Below are 15,427 nucleotides of genomic sequence, written 5' to 3' on the forward strand. Positions count from 1 at the left end.
TGTTGCTTTAACTAAGATGTAACAGAATTTACCAGCTGTGAAAGTTATCTGTAGGTCTTTCTGTATTTATTATTTGTTTGTTAAACTCATTGACATGCAATATACACAGTATCATCTGTTAAAGAGAATAACAATATGATTTTATTTATTTATTTATTTATTTATTTATTTATTTATTTATTTATTTATTTATTTATTTATTCTGGAAGCATCCCACTATTTTAGGCACCGATCATTCTCTCTGAGAGATTGAGGATGGCTCAACAGTTTGGAAACAGATTTAGAGTAAGTTTCTCTGATAATTTTTTCAAATTTTATCCTTACTGGCTTTGAGCCAGTCCCTCCTCCTGCACAAATATATGTCTTCTCTACTTACCAGGTGAAGGTGAATGGATGGGAATACCAGTACAGAGCAAATATCATAGATGTATATTTAAGATCAGGAGATATTCTAGTATTATGACAAAAAGGTCATAAATCAACATTCTCTGACATTCTCAACTGCAGGGTGGGAAATTATGTATTATTATCTCTTGGATTTCTTTCAAGTGACTAATTTACAGGTATGCTTCTTCACAGAGACCTCTGAAGTTCTCTGTGTAAGTAGCTGCTGAAATAAATTAACAGATACAGATTTAGCTGAATTTTCTCAGGGAACAGGGAGAAATTATAAAAAAACTAAAGTGATTTGTCTGATTATTGCAGTCTTGCAATAAAACTTAAGCACCACTATTAAAAAGAAGGCACTTGAAAGTAAAATATGGTCAATAAGGTGATTACAAAGAATCACGTGGGATACCAAGTGTTTCTTCATGAGAAAGAAAACATATTGCATCATTATTCTGAAATACACGTTCTAGAATAGGTCCAATGATCTATTTATTGCAATCATAAGCACTGGAATAGCCAGGTATATCACACCAACTGTGTATTATAATACAGTGAAGTGAAGGACAAAGGCACTAAAGGTTTATACAGAAGTGCAAGTCAGATCAGCAGAAAATAGCTCCTAGCTATTTAACTAGCTGTTGATTTCCATCAATATCCTTATTAGTCAGGCAAGCTGTTACCACGATGATGTTCTCCAGCATCAATTAAACATTATTTGTTTTTCTTTCATGTTTACAGATACAGAGGCAAGGATAAAATCCTAGTTTCCTCAGGAACTCATGGAATTATTTGACTTGACTTTTAGCCATAGATGGTACTGTAGGCTTAAAGAAATTTTGCTAAATTGCTGAAACCCTAGAGTTTTATCTCTATAAGACCCTTATTTCCAATGGCTTGTCAGAGACAACAAAAACGGTTTATCTGTAGAAGTTAGATAAAAACTTTCATCAGTAAGTTGTTTTTTGACATTACTATATTTTCAGGTATTTCAGTGTAACCATAGAAGTACATTTGGCTATTACAGCATTTCAAAATCAATAATTATGCACATTCAATTGCTATGGCCCACACTAACATTTTCAGTACAGTTATGTTACACAATGGGATGTCATGAAGTTGCTCTAAATCCAACAGCTCACAAATTCCTAGGCAAAACATGATTCTTATGTAATTGTTAACCTTTCATGTTTTTCATTTACAAATTTTACAAATCCCCACTTAAATCTAATCAAATTTTAAATGAGACACACTGTATTCGCACCAATTTCCACAGCAAAGATACCAATTATGGAAATAATTATTCCTTTTTCTATGGTCCTACACAAATTCAATGAAAAGAAAAAAAAAAAAAGGAGTTTGCAGTATATTAGTAGGATGAGAAATGCTAGATTTAACTATAACATACTGGTCTGGCAGAACTAGTGAAACTGAGAAATAGAGAGAGACAAGGAAAAAAGCACTGACTTCCATTCCAGACTCACTGTCTTCACAGAACCAACTATGAAATTCTCTCCTTTGCAATGCAAATTGTACATTTTTTTCCCCCAAAGTTAAATTATGGGCTACATCAGTTAGAATCCATCTCTTGCTTTAGAAGATGGCAATTAAGACAAATGAGAAAGAAGAACAAACTGCAAAATATTCTAAACTGATGAACAATGCCACATTTTTATGGTCCTTACTGAAAATGTCAAATACATAGAAAAAATGCATGTCGTGTTTCAATGTATGTTGCATGGTACTTCCAATATTTAATTTTCCCATAAGTCTTTTGAAGTCTTTAAGTATTTTGTCCCTTTATTTCCTGTTAGCCTTGTTGCAGCAGTTAATGTCTCATGTCTTCATTCACTGTCTTGGTGGAATCTCCAACAACATACAAGGAACTTTGCCTGGTCCATGATTCTGAGCTCATTTTCTTCTGTCTCTTTAATCTGAAATGAAATTGTTTAAAAAAAAAAAAAAAAAAAAAAAAAAAGTGATGAGAGCACTAGGTGGAAAAGCCATTTCAAATTTACAGTTGCAGATCAAATTTTTTCTAAGAAAACATTTCTGGGGGAGACCTGTAGAATTTATGAGATGCAATCTTACAGTATTGTTAAATTTTAGTACGACCTGGATATTTTTGAATTGATTCTTCAATTTAAAAAAAAAAAAAAAAAAGAACAAGTTTTTAGGGCAATTACTTGTTACTTGGAATTGTCTTTCACAGGGAGTAGCAGGCTACACTTGCTTGCTTCCCTTCTGATGACTCAAGCCATTATTTATTGATTGACAGTTCTGAAATGCTGTATTATTGATATTCAATATATATTTACTGCAGTCACATCTGACTCCTGAGTTGCTAGTGTTTATTTTTTGTTTATTTGTTTGTTTGTTTTGTGTGTGTGTGCGTGTTTCATTGGAAGAAAGGAATGTGGAGAACAGTGTAGAAGATCGAAGATATTTTCAACCTCTCATTTACCTGAATTCTAGCCACTAGTCCATTGCAAAGGCCTCACATTACACTAATAGCAGAGGGGAGAGGTTTTTTACAAAAACATGACCATTATAAAATTCATCATTAAAATATGGCTATACTAAAAAATATCAGTTTTTATAAATCGTCTTTTGATAGACCACATTCTCAATAACAACTTGTATCAGAACAAGAATATTCATTCAAGTTGGGCACCAAAAACATCTGTCAACACTCAGAGCACAGTAAATGGATATTCAGTAGTTCTGTACAAAACAACAGATTTATTAAGATTTACAAGCTCAAGCATTACCCAAAGTAGCTACACTACAAACCGATCCAAGAAGATTGCAAGTAAGAGCAAATAAATTCTAGCAGACCTAAACTGTTTCTTTTTATTACTACATAGGTCTCTCAACATGGTCACTCACATAGGCCAACTCAACATGGCTTATATTCACTTTGCTGCTGCCACTGCTGAAGTACCCACTGCTTCACTGTGCTCACAGTCCCTGTTTGGTCTCCATAAACGTTCAGCAAGCATCAACGAGTGTCAGTGGGTGATATTTTTCCACATGGAGGAGTTCAATTACACATTTTCCTCTGTATGCACGTCCATGTCAGACACCAGTTTGTCAGACTGCATGTTTGTCTGCTGCTGTCTGTCATTGCAACAAAATGTAAGGGAGTATTGGCTAGAAGGTTCAACTTCTACTACCATACCACCAACACATATCTCTGATGTCACGAGCCAACAGAATAAAATAGAAGATATACCTTTCAGAGTGGCCCTTGTAGTTTTTATCTCACCTGTAATTAATTGAAAATTTCCTGTGTTTTAAATTTAAAGGTTTACATCTCAGATTCTGTTCATACAATCTCTGCACTTCCACTGAAATTCTATCACAAACCACAGTGCAATTCCTATGTTTTTTTTTTTTTTTGTGTGTGTGTTTTTCTTATGTAACTTCATCAGGTTTTCAGAAAAGGGAATTCACAACCCATGTGATTGGTCTTTACTCAAAGAATTTCTCTGCAGCTGTAACTCAGTCCCTGTCAGTGAGAATAGATCAGTCATACTACTATACATAAACATCTGACAATATGTCATTTGCTAAGAAAACATGTTAGGTAATTATTTTTTTTTTTTAAAAAACCAGCATCACGTGTAAAAATTACTCTGCGTTAAGCAAGGTTAGTATAAAGCTTGTACAAATGCTTGTACAAATGTATTAAAAAAATCAGAGCTATTTTTGCAATGTGATTGTTTACAATGGCACTGTAAACATGATGCTACTGTCTACTGATGAACATGTCACTAATCTTTACAGATACAGACTAATTGGTAAGCTTGAGAACTGCTTAAAACCCATCTGTAAATGACTGGAATTTCTTATACGTTAGCTTGTCAATAGGCATAACACTAAAGTGTTGTGTTTCACTTCAGATTGGGAGTTGTTTTAAATAAAATTATCTACATGCTAGTGAGTTCTGGCAAGCATGTCTTCTTTTGCATAAACATTCGGAAATACCAATCTATGTACTCATGGACTGTCTTGATTAGTAGCTCACGATACGCACAGTGTATCAATTTTTATTAGGAAATAGAAGTTAGAATGAAAATCTCTTTCTGTTTTACAGATGGTAGATAAACAGTACATGCAGAAGCACCAGACTGAGTGTTTCTAATTTAACAAAGAAATATTTACAAATAAGTAACATGATTTTCCTTAAAAATGTAGTATGTGTTCGTAGGGGAACAATATAAGCCAATACTTATTCACTATGGTTAATATATTGTAGATATATTTAGTTTCTTTAATTTAAAACTCTTTCAGTTGCTAGCTTTAGTGATGTTAGATTATATTAAAATATTGTAGATTAGCAAAATGAATAGAAAATTAGGGAACAATAAATGACATTGCACTAATATATTCACTAGTACATTTAATAATAAGGAGTAGTTAATAACACTTATCTAGAATTTTTAATAAAGTTATTATTGGACATTATAAAATTAAAGTAATTGAAAGGACCACTGCTTCAAAGAAATTGTTTTAAAAAAATCCTGTGAAACTCACTCATGACAGCTAAGTTTCTGATCAGCCTCGTCTTGTGTATCCAGCAAAGTGAAGAATCTACCCCAAGCACACTTGACAAGACATATGTGGAGTATATCATGCATATGTCAGAAGGATTTGACTCAGTTATTCTACTCTGTTTACATGACATAATTCTTCCAAGTGGTTACCTGCTATTGTACCTTCAATACATGTATTATTTGCATTATATGTGACAATAGTAATGAAAGGGTTATGGAGTTTGTGTAACTATGTGCTCCAAAACATGGTCTACTCCTGTAGAGAGATGCTGCAACGAGGTCAAGACAGTAGCAATACAATTATCAAAGCATAAACTTGTATTCCTATTACTGTTATTGACAGTATACTAAATTCTAGAGCCTATATGTAAGTAGGCAATAATAATAATAATAAGCATATTTAAGAAGAATTAATTCTACCAGATTTTACACCATAAGATAAAACGAGCTTTAAATTTTCCTACCTCAATGTTAAAAACATAAGTATACAAAGGCTACGGATGTATCTGGGGTCAGCTAAGGCAGTTTGCACTTATAGAAACCTTCTTATAGAAAAGCATAGGCACGAAATCAGTCTGGAAAGCTATCCATGTTAACAGGCTAATGCAAAAAACCTCCTAAAACCTGGGTGAAATGTTCTCTTCATATACCTATCACAATTATTACTAGGATGTCTGGAGTTTCTCATTCAATTTTTCTAATCACAGAGAGATTCAAGGCTCGTGGACTGAGTTCTTATTATATATCTGCTTTCTGTTATATTTTTAAAGATGTCATAGTATTGGAATTGTGAACACTGTCATATTTCTTGACAGTTATTTATATTACCTACATGTAGGGTTAAAAAAATAGAAAGATCTAACACTATACTCCAATATTTTACTCAAAGAATCCCAGAGTCATATAAAAATATCAGAAGGAAACAGTGAAGGCGGGGGAGGGAGGGTTGCTACTGCATTCAAGAACAACTGATTATTTTGTGTTTAAATTTAGCATTTTAAAAAAAATACTTCTGCACAACAAACATACATTTCTAGAATATTACATTTATATTAAATGACTGATACTTGTGAATTTGGTAAAGTTTCTGTCTGGGGTACGATTATGAGAGTTATTCAATTTACATGTGGTTTCTGGGTAGAAGATGCACCATAAATGTCAGAGACTTTCCCAGTTTATATTTTTTTCTTGTTTTAATTTCCTATCTATTTTCAACAGAATCAAACTGAGCTGTGTTGTGTGAAAAAAGCGGAGAAGCTAACAGTTCAGCAGCAGGTTGGTAGCTGATGGCTTACTTAGATATCAAAGTTACTTTAATGGGGGAAAAAACACCGTAAACAAGACAACAGAGATAAAGGATAAAGAAAAACCTGTCCTTAGAGAAAGAAGGGGGAGGAAATGTTACTTTGCAGTTCATCCAAACATTGACTGTAGACATAGTAGAATTTACACTGCATGTGAAGGATACATTTTCAGAAACATCAGTAAGAGTGAAGAAGAGAAATCCTAATGATATTTTATGCAAATATTTATTCAATTAATATTTCTAATTAGCAGAAAAGTTTTGGTAAATATTTTTAATCTCACTTAGCTATTATTCACAACTCTCTGTCTAAACAGAGCAAAGTATTCAATCTTGCAGGTGGTTTGCTGCAGACCTGGATAAATCCTGGATAAAGCAAAAAAACAAATAACAACTTAGAAGTCAGACAAGATTAAAAAATGAAATCAATATTTTTATTAAGAAAGGAAATCTTTCCCATTGGTAGCCTGCATCAGCTGGCCTTGACAACACCTGGCACCCCAAAAAGGATGGAGCAAAAAGTTGTTCTCTTGCATTTCTCATTCACATGGTGTAAATGAAGCCAGGTGAAGTAGAAATTACTTCTGCTCCAGTGTGCTGGTGCTCTCTGAGGCAGGCAGGAAGCATCTGACTGCACTTGTGCCCACACAAAGCATGGTCAGCTCTGCAGTTGTGTGAGCAGTTTATAAGGCCAGAGGAGAATGAGTCAAAAGCCCTTTGTACATGGAAAGACTACAGATCTGTGTTCAAAATTATTGCCAAAGAGGGATTAAAATTGTGGAAAATCCTAACAATAAGATGAATATGCAATTGTGGTAGGAAAAAAAGGGTCAAAATAAAATGTATGTCTTCTGAGATAAAGCATTTTAAAGTCTTTTTCTCAACAGCAGAAAAATAGAAGGTGCTATCAAAGTCAGCTAACAAAATCATGGAAATGCTCTGGCTTATAAAACAGGCAGCATACCATATGTCCACCAATATCCACTATAACAGGAACATTAAGAAATCTATTAAGATAGTGGCCCCATTGTGCTCAGGTATGCAATAACATATGGCATATTTCCTGCTTCACTGTGCATTTTCTTCCCTTTGTTGTTCAGCATCACTAATTTAGAGCTCAATTAATATAGTTTGTGCATGTATATATTGTGCAGAATATTTTAAAATTAAAATTAAAACTGCTTAAAACTGCTTAAAATCAATAAATTTTTAATGTATCTGTATAAGAAGTATTAAGAAGTACGACTTTTCCCAAACTTTATTTAACTGGTAGAGATAGAGAAATAATTTTAAGGTCATCATACTAAAATTACTACTAATTACGTCCTCACAGAATTTGCTGTAATGGTGCCACATGAAGAACTACAAAGTTGTTGTTGGCATTCATCAGTGAAGGCTTCCAAGTAAAATGGGGGTATATCTCAGAAGTGTGGACTAGAAGAAAAATAGTAACTGATTAATGTAGCAGTGATAAAATACAACCAAAAATACAAACTGAAAAAATTTTCTCCACCTATATGTGTGGAGAAAAGATGGAAATCAAGATGCCTGAAGGCCTTTTGTCCTTCATGGATACTTACATCAAAAATTCTGAAAACAATAAAGGAATATCACAATTGTCATAAATAAAATGCAGATCATTTGAGATATATTGTTTCTTTCTGTAGTGTTTACAAGTTCTGCATGCCCTGTAGCATTTCTCACCCGTGACAGTAGGATTATGAATCACAGAATCACCAAGGAAAAGACCTTCAAGATCATCGAGTTCAACCATTCACATATCACCAATAGTTCTCACCAAACCATGTCCCTCATCATGTCTAAACATTACTTGGGTCAGTGACACCACCACCTCCCTGGGCAGCCCAATCCAGTGCCTCTCTTTTAGACTACTCTTTTGGAGAAAAAGTTTTTCCTAACATCCAACCTGAATCTCCCCTGGCACAACTTGAGGCCATCCCCTCTAGTCCTATCACAGTTACACGAGAGAAGAGACTGACCTCCAGCTTGTAACAACCTCTCTTCAGGTAGTTATAGAGAGCGATTAGAATAGGATAGGGTAGGAAAGGATGGGATGGGATGGGATGGGATGGGATGGGATGGGATGGGATAGAACAGAATAGAGTAGAGTAGAGTAGAATAGAATACCTCAGGTTGGAAAAGACCTTAAAGATGATCAAGTCAAACCGCAATCTAATCATACTACCCTAAATCTAACAACCCTCTCCTAAATCACATCCCCAAGCATCACATCCAAAAATTTTTTAAACACATTCAGGGATGGTGACTCAACCATCTCCCTGGGGAGCCTATTCCAGTGTTTCCTGAACCTCCTCTTCTTCAGACTGAACAATACCAGATCCCTCAGCTGCTCCTCATAAGACTCATGCTCCAGACTCCTCAGCAGTTTTGTTGCCCTTTTCTGGACTCGTTCTGGGGTATGATGTCTTTCTTGCAGTAAGGGACCCAAAACTGAACACAGTACTGAGGTGTGACCTCACCAGTTCTGAGTATGCATTTCTCTATTCTTTTTCAATTATTTTTCCTCCCTGAAAATCATGCACAAAATAGGATTTTTGTAAATTTATTTTTATTATATATATTTTTTTGTTTTGGCATATAAGTATATTGCCTCCTAACTTTCAAAATTCTTCTGAGTACGAATTTCCCTCGTTTGTTTCTGCGTATTATACATTAGAATGGCTACCTAAAAACTACCTAAATAATTACTTGTAATATTTTCTCTAACTCGAAACAAGACAAAATACTTTTTTTTTTTTTAAGCAAAATTGCACTACTGCAAATGGGAAACAGCAATTTGCAACTGAGTCACTGTAGCTATACAGATCAGAACCTGAAAGTAAGATTTCAGGAGACTGAGTATTTCCTGCCATCTGGCAAGTCATTTAAGAAAGGCAGAGAAGAGCATTATGCAGTGGGCATAAGGACTCCTTAAAACTGTTATTCATAAATTCAGAGGATGAGGTTTCCAAAGGAAGAATCACTCTCACAGGGATAACAGCTATAGTCTTCCAGCAAATAATAAAAATTAAGATGATCTTTCAAAATGCCTGATTTAGCTTAAGCTATTTTTCCTTAATTCTCAGATAATCACATATTTCTGCTTGGTTGACTATGCATAGCTACTTTCTTCAACTGTATATTTTAGAATCTGATCATGCCAAGGCTGTGGCATGCATTTATCAGGAAAAAAAAAAATATATATATATATATATATATATATATATATATATAGCTTTTCTGAGGAAAATGCTTCAACTACTTGAAAGAAGAAGAAATCTATCCACTCTCTTCTCAGAAAAGGAAACAAGAAATAATTTCAGATTTTAGAGAACTGACAGTAAACTTGTGACATTTCTAACTTTGATTATTGAATAACCTAAACCTTGTTGAATGAAGCAAAATATACACATAATCTTGTTTAAAAGGGAAGAATGCAGAAAAAAAGTACATTTTTCACAACATCTTACAACGTGATTTCACCATATCCATCTCTATTTATGTCTCATATAGTTGTACCAATAAATATATAATTTCTTGCATATTACAATAACAGATCTGAAAATGTCTTCATATTTGAATACAAAGCATACTTTTTTTATTATTATTATTACACATACAATAAGGCTAAATAAAAATCCTTTCTGACATTGTTCTCTGAAAATCATTGTGATTGACATTCATATCATAAGCACTCAAAATTTAAATACCTTTAGAAGTAAAAATTGAAAAAAAAAAAGATGTCAGAAATATCAAATATTTATCAACTTACAGTGCAATCTGTTTTATTTTTTCATATAGCCAGATTAACACAAAAAAAGCCATGAACTTTTAGCTAAAAAACTCCTTGTTAAAAAACAAACTAAAGCCTACTTGGGAAAAGTAGATGTTGTAAATAGATATGAGACTTATAGATAGGTAGCATAAGACTTATCTGTGTAATGTGCTCTAATGTTTCTTGACAAAATGGCTTTTGGCTTTTCTAGTCCTACAGAGAATACAGTATTGATAATATATATACTTAATTTTCCTCTGTGAAGTGCAATTTACATGGAAGACTTTTTTTCTTTTTTTCTTTCCTTTTTTTCTTTTTTCCTTCTTCTTAATAGCTATTAAAAAAAAAAAAAAAGGATAAAAAGTATGTTTGGCAAAACGTCTTTGCCCATTCTTCTTATATACATTAATTCACTTTCTCTGCTATTATTTTCAACTACATAATCTTCAGACCAATGAAAATCATGATCATCTTTCATCCCAGTAATTACATGCTTGCTAGCTACAATTTAGTTCCATTTACCTTTTCCGAATTCTTAACTTTTAACAGTTGTTCAATATGCATCTTCATTACTTCTCCTTTACTTCTTCCAGGTATAAGATATAAGAAGTATTCAACTCTGTAGCTGATATTAACTTTTTTTCTTTTTTTTTTTTTCCCCTCTTATCCATCTTCTATTCTCTGCCTAAATTTATCTAGCAATTTGACTGCATCTACTATGAAGTATCTTCAGAACCATGCCAAGTCATTTCTTTATGTACTTTTTTTTTTTGTTTTTACTTTGATAACATTACACTAATATTTAAACAGAAAATGAAGTTCTTCTCAAAATAGGGAAAAAAAAATTAAAAATGTATGCTTAACAAACTATTTAATTCCTGAAATAAACTACTTTCAATGTGATATCATCAAATGTTGTAATTCCTACATGCAATACTTTCTAAAGACACTAGTATAAATTGCTTTATAGCCACAGAATGAAAAGTATATGAGAGCTTTGGGAGGCACTAGAGGCACTGCAATACACCATGTCCTGCCTTGAATCATTGCCCAAAACACACTTTTCATTTTTGACAGTATTACAGTCTGATATCTTTTGAACTGTCTGTAGTAGAAACAAACACCGTGCATCACTGAAGTTCTGTGATTATAAGCTCTGCAACAGCAGAAGCAGTTATTTTTAAACTCATAAGGTTGAGAGATAGAATGTGAACATGTTCATGGCAAGCACTTATTCTGTCCCCTTTTACTCCTTCCAGCTTCAAATTCCAGCATGATATAGGCTGCTACCTCACAAACTGTTAAAGATATCACGCAGCTAGAAAATTATCTAATAGGAAGTTCAAACCTTAGCTTTCAAATATCACAAAGCTCAAATCTCTATCTCCATGGTTGTAAGGTTCTGGCTGCTGAAATCATGTGGAAACTGACTTGTGGAAAATAAGCAAACGGTGATTGTAATCTGCTGATGTTGAACATTTTGTTATTTACGACTTACTATGTCTGATAAAATACTCCAAGTGCTTTTAGGACAATTACCTTAAGTATGCAAAAAGCAGGGAAAAGCAGTGATTCCTAAGTGACTAAAACAGAAAAAGCCAATGACAGCAATGTTTTATCTACTGAAGAGTTAGCTGACCAAATTGATATTTAGCAGATATCATTCGTAGTTTTGGATTCATACTGGAAAAATAAAAAGAAGACAAAGAAAGGTGTCTCTTTTTCAAAAAGAATGACTTTTTCAGTAAGAAAAGATGCCTGAAATCTTCCACATCTCAATCATATGCATAATTTATCTAATTTGCAATAAAATTCAGGAGCAGTTAACTTACTATCTGCAAACTCAATTGAAAAGTCTAATATCATTGTGACAGTAATAGGACGTAAGCTGACTGTTTTTCTGCAGTCTATTTTCTGGTAGTTCTTCAGCATCCAGACCAATTGTATCAGGAATGTTTGAAAATAAATCCCTGCTTAGTACTTTTAGGATGCTTTTATTGACCTGTTGTTCAGCATTTCAGAGACAGCACATTTTGGAACCAGTCAATACGCTCTTCCTGAGTAATCTCTTAAAGCAGATTCACACAAATGAAACCTTCAATCATTTTCAAGGCCCTCTGCTAGACCTCCTGCAGTATGACCATGTTTTTCTTGTACAGTTCTACTGGGAGTCCTGTCACTGGGCTCCAATGAGAAAAGCCTGTTCCCCTCCTCTTCACACTTTCCCTTCAAGAATACAGATACATTGATAAAATCTTCCATGAGAATTCTTTTCTTCACATGAAGCAAAACAAGCTTTTTCAGCCTTTCCTCACTGGAGAGATGCTCCAGTTACTTCACCATTTTTGTTTTCCTTCCATAACCTCTCAGATAACTCATCATCTATCCCCAGTTAGAGCTTCCCACATTCCCACTATTTTCTCACATAAAGCGTAACTCTCTCTCCCTACTTCCCTAGCCCATTCTTTCCAAAGAGACCAAATCCAGCCATTGCAGTGTTCCAGTCATGTGAGCTATTCGACCATATCTCCAGTATCTCAATGAGATCACAGCCCAGCAGCCACAGACACAGATCAAATTCCTTGTTCATTTCCTGTGCTATGTATACTGATGTACGGACACTTCATATGGTCATGCAGCTGTCCTGTTTTCTCAGAAAAGGAATGAGAGTTTTCCCCTTTAATGCTGTCACATCAGCACTACTGATATGTTTCAGACGGGTCTCCTACACTGTTTTGTTGATTTCAGGTCTTTGCTGTTCACATCATCTCATGTCCTCTACTTGCCAATATGACCAGGTAGAGCAGAAGCCACCTGCTGCCATAAGTCACTATCTTTGAGCCTTTACCATGATGGGAGACTCCACTTCTTAATTTGGTAAGCACAGACTCTGCATGCCCCTCTTTCAGTACAGTTGGAAGTTTAAGATTTTAAGGTATAGGCAGGGGGAAGATCCAGTGAATTTCTTCTTCACTATTTATGATTCTGGGCAGTCTGCACAGCTCCTTTGCTAAGCAATGTCGTTTCACTACCAACATGCAAACAAAGAGTGAAAGAGCATGAGGAGACATCTTCCCCCCTCACTGAGAGTCTCCACATGTTTCGGTAGAGCTGCAGCTACCTTAGGATCTCTTTCTGGGTCAGCACATCGGCTGTGTCAATGTGGTGGCTTCAATGGGTTCTAGAGTGTGCCCTACATCATCACCATTGTTGAGAACTGTGATGTACTTCTCAATTAAGCATCTGGCCATTTCTGTGCAAAATGTTGCACAAAAAGCTACTCCTATTTTTTGCCTTTATTATTTGTGCTCTCCTTCTGACTTCACTGCCATCTAGTTTTCATATTAGGTCAACAGCTGTGTCACACTTAGCTAATCCATTGACTTCATGATTCTGCAAATCTCATTCATATCCCTCTCAGCTCTTTTCTCAAGTAGAGTCCCAGACTTTTTAATTCTCTCTTTCAAAAGTTACTTATTAATAAGGCTGTCAATGTGGCCTACCTGGACTTCAGAAAAATCTTTGACACTGTCCTCCACAACATTCTCATGGAGAAGCTGGCTGCCCATGGTTTGGATGGGCATACACTCCACTGGGTGAAACGCTGGCTGAATGCTGGGCCCAAAGAGTTGTGGTCAATGGAGTTAAATCCAGTCAGCAGCTGGTCATGAGCAGTGTCCCCCAGGGCTTGGTACTGGGGCTGCTTCTATTTAACATCTTTATTAATGATCTTGATGAGGGGATTGAGTGCACACAGTAAGTTTGCAGACGACATCAAGTTGGGAAGGAGTGTTGATCTGACTAAGGGAAGAAAGGCTAAGGCACTAAGGCACTACAGAGGGACCTGGATAGACTAGATCAATGGGCCAAGGTAAACTGTATGAGTTTCAATAGGGCCAAGTGTCAGGTCCTGCATTTTGGTCACAGCAAACCCAGGCAACCCTACCAGCTTGGGGAGGAGTGTCTGGAAAGCTGCCTGATGGAAAGGGACCTTGGTGCAATGATGGACAGTCAGCTGAATACGAGCCAGCAGTATGCCCAGGTGGCCAAGAAGGCCAATGGCATCCTGGCTTGCATCAGGAATGGAGTGGTGAGTAGAACTAGGGAAATAATCCTGCCCCTTTACTCGGCATTGGTGAGGCCTCATCTTGAGTACTGTGTTCAGCTTTGGGCACCTCAGTACAGAAAGGACATTAAGGTGATGGAGTAGGTCCAAAGAAGGGCAACAAGGCTTGTGAAGGACTTGGAGAATATGCCCTACGAGGGGAGTCTGAAGGAACTGGGGCTGTTTAGTCTGGGGAAGAGGAAGCTGAGGGGAGACCTTATTGCTCTCTTTCAATATCTGAAAGGTGCTTACAGTGAGAGCAGGGTTGGTCTATTCTCACTGGTGACAGGAAGAGGGGAAATGGCCTTGAGTTGTGCCAGGGTAAGTTTAGTTTAGATATTAGGAAAAACTTCTTTAAAGAAAGGGTTGTTAAGCACTGGAATGGGCTCCCCAGGGAGGTGCTTGAGTCACCATCCATGGATGTGTTTAAAAACCATTTGGATGTGGTGCTCAGGGACATGATTTAGCGGAGGGTTGTTAGAGTTAGGTTGGTATAGTTAGGCCATGGTTGGACTCAATGATCTTTAAGGTCTTTTCCAACCTGAGTGATTCTATGATTCTATGATAAATTTGACACATTCAGAAGCTGAAGCATATTCAACTGTGATTTTAGCATTTATCCACAAACATAAAAAACTGCATTTGTATCTAAGATGTAATATTAGCAGTTCAAATTATATGCAGTTGAAGTTTAATTTTACATGTTTTGCCCTCAGTATTTTCTTTTTCTTCTGGGTAGATAAGTTTTATTGCTGTTGATATTCTCTTTCTGACCATCACTTTCCAATTATTTGCTATTTCATATCTCTCCATCTTTCACAACTTCCGAAGATGAAAAATGTCAGACTACTTTTAAGACTCTTTGAAGCCTCTACTACTCATGGACATTGTTGCAATACCAAAAAAAAAAAAAAAAAAAAAAAAAAAAGATGTTATATTTCTCTTTCTGGCATCAAACATTAGTAGATTATTGGACTAACATGCTGGGAAACTCTTCTGTGAACAGAAACAGAATCCAGCATTTTTTAATTTTGTTAAATCAGGCATAACTTATTCCCTTTATTTCCTGAAAATTCACAGCAGGTGTTTTAGAAGTATCATTCTACTGGAATCAGAAATTACAGAAAATACAGAAGCAGGTTGAAAAATTGTCTGTATGGTAATTAATATAGATTTTAGGAAATCTGACAGGATTTTATAGGAGGTACATAATCCACATGATCATTATGAATGTTTTTTTCTGGAAAACAAGTAAAAGATACTGCCACACATGTGTG

General features: G+C 35.3%; 1 protein-coding gene and 1 long non-coding RNA gene across 6 annotated transcripts in view; both read right to left on the reverse strand.

The window, feature by feature from the left end:
* Positions 1–219: 219 nt before the first annotated feature.
* The window catches only part of CCDC102B (coiled-coil domain containing 102B), a 136,144-nt gene continuing 120,936 nt past the window's right edge, over positions 220–15,427 (reverse strand). For all 5 annotated transcript variants that reach the window (XM_090137326.1, XM_090137325.1, XM_090137327.1 and 2 more), the window contains one exon: positions 220–2,321. In XM_090137326.1, coding sequence (XP_089993452.1) covers positions 2,232–2,321 — 90 coding nt within the window. In that variant the 3' untranslated portion in view covers positions 220–2,231. The remainder of the gene's footprint in view (positions 2,322–15,427) is intronic.
* LOC149918529 (uncharacterized) lies at positions 6,428–13,216 on the reverse strand. The gene is made up of 4 exons (XR_016465092.1): positions 13,167–13,216; positions 10,292–10,379; positions 7,581–7,683; positions 6,428–6,615 (listed from the first exon to the last, which is right to left on the reverse strand). It is a non-coding gene; the product is annotated as an uncharacterized LOC149918529 (long non-coding RNA).

The sequence above is a fragment of the Phasianus colchicus genome, chromosome 3, assembly GCF_987193195.1.
Source record: "Phasianus colchicus chromosome 3, bPhaCol1.hap1.1, whole genome shotgun sequence".
NCBI classification, from domain to species: Eukaryota; Metazoa; Chordata; class Aves; order Galliformes; family Phasianidae; genus Phasianus; species Phasianus colchicus.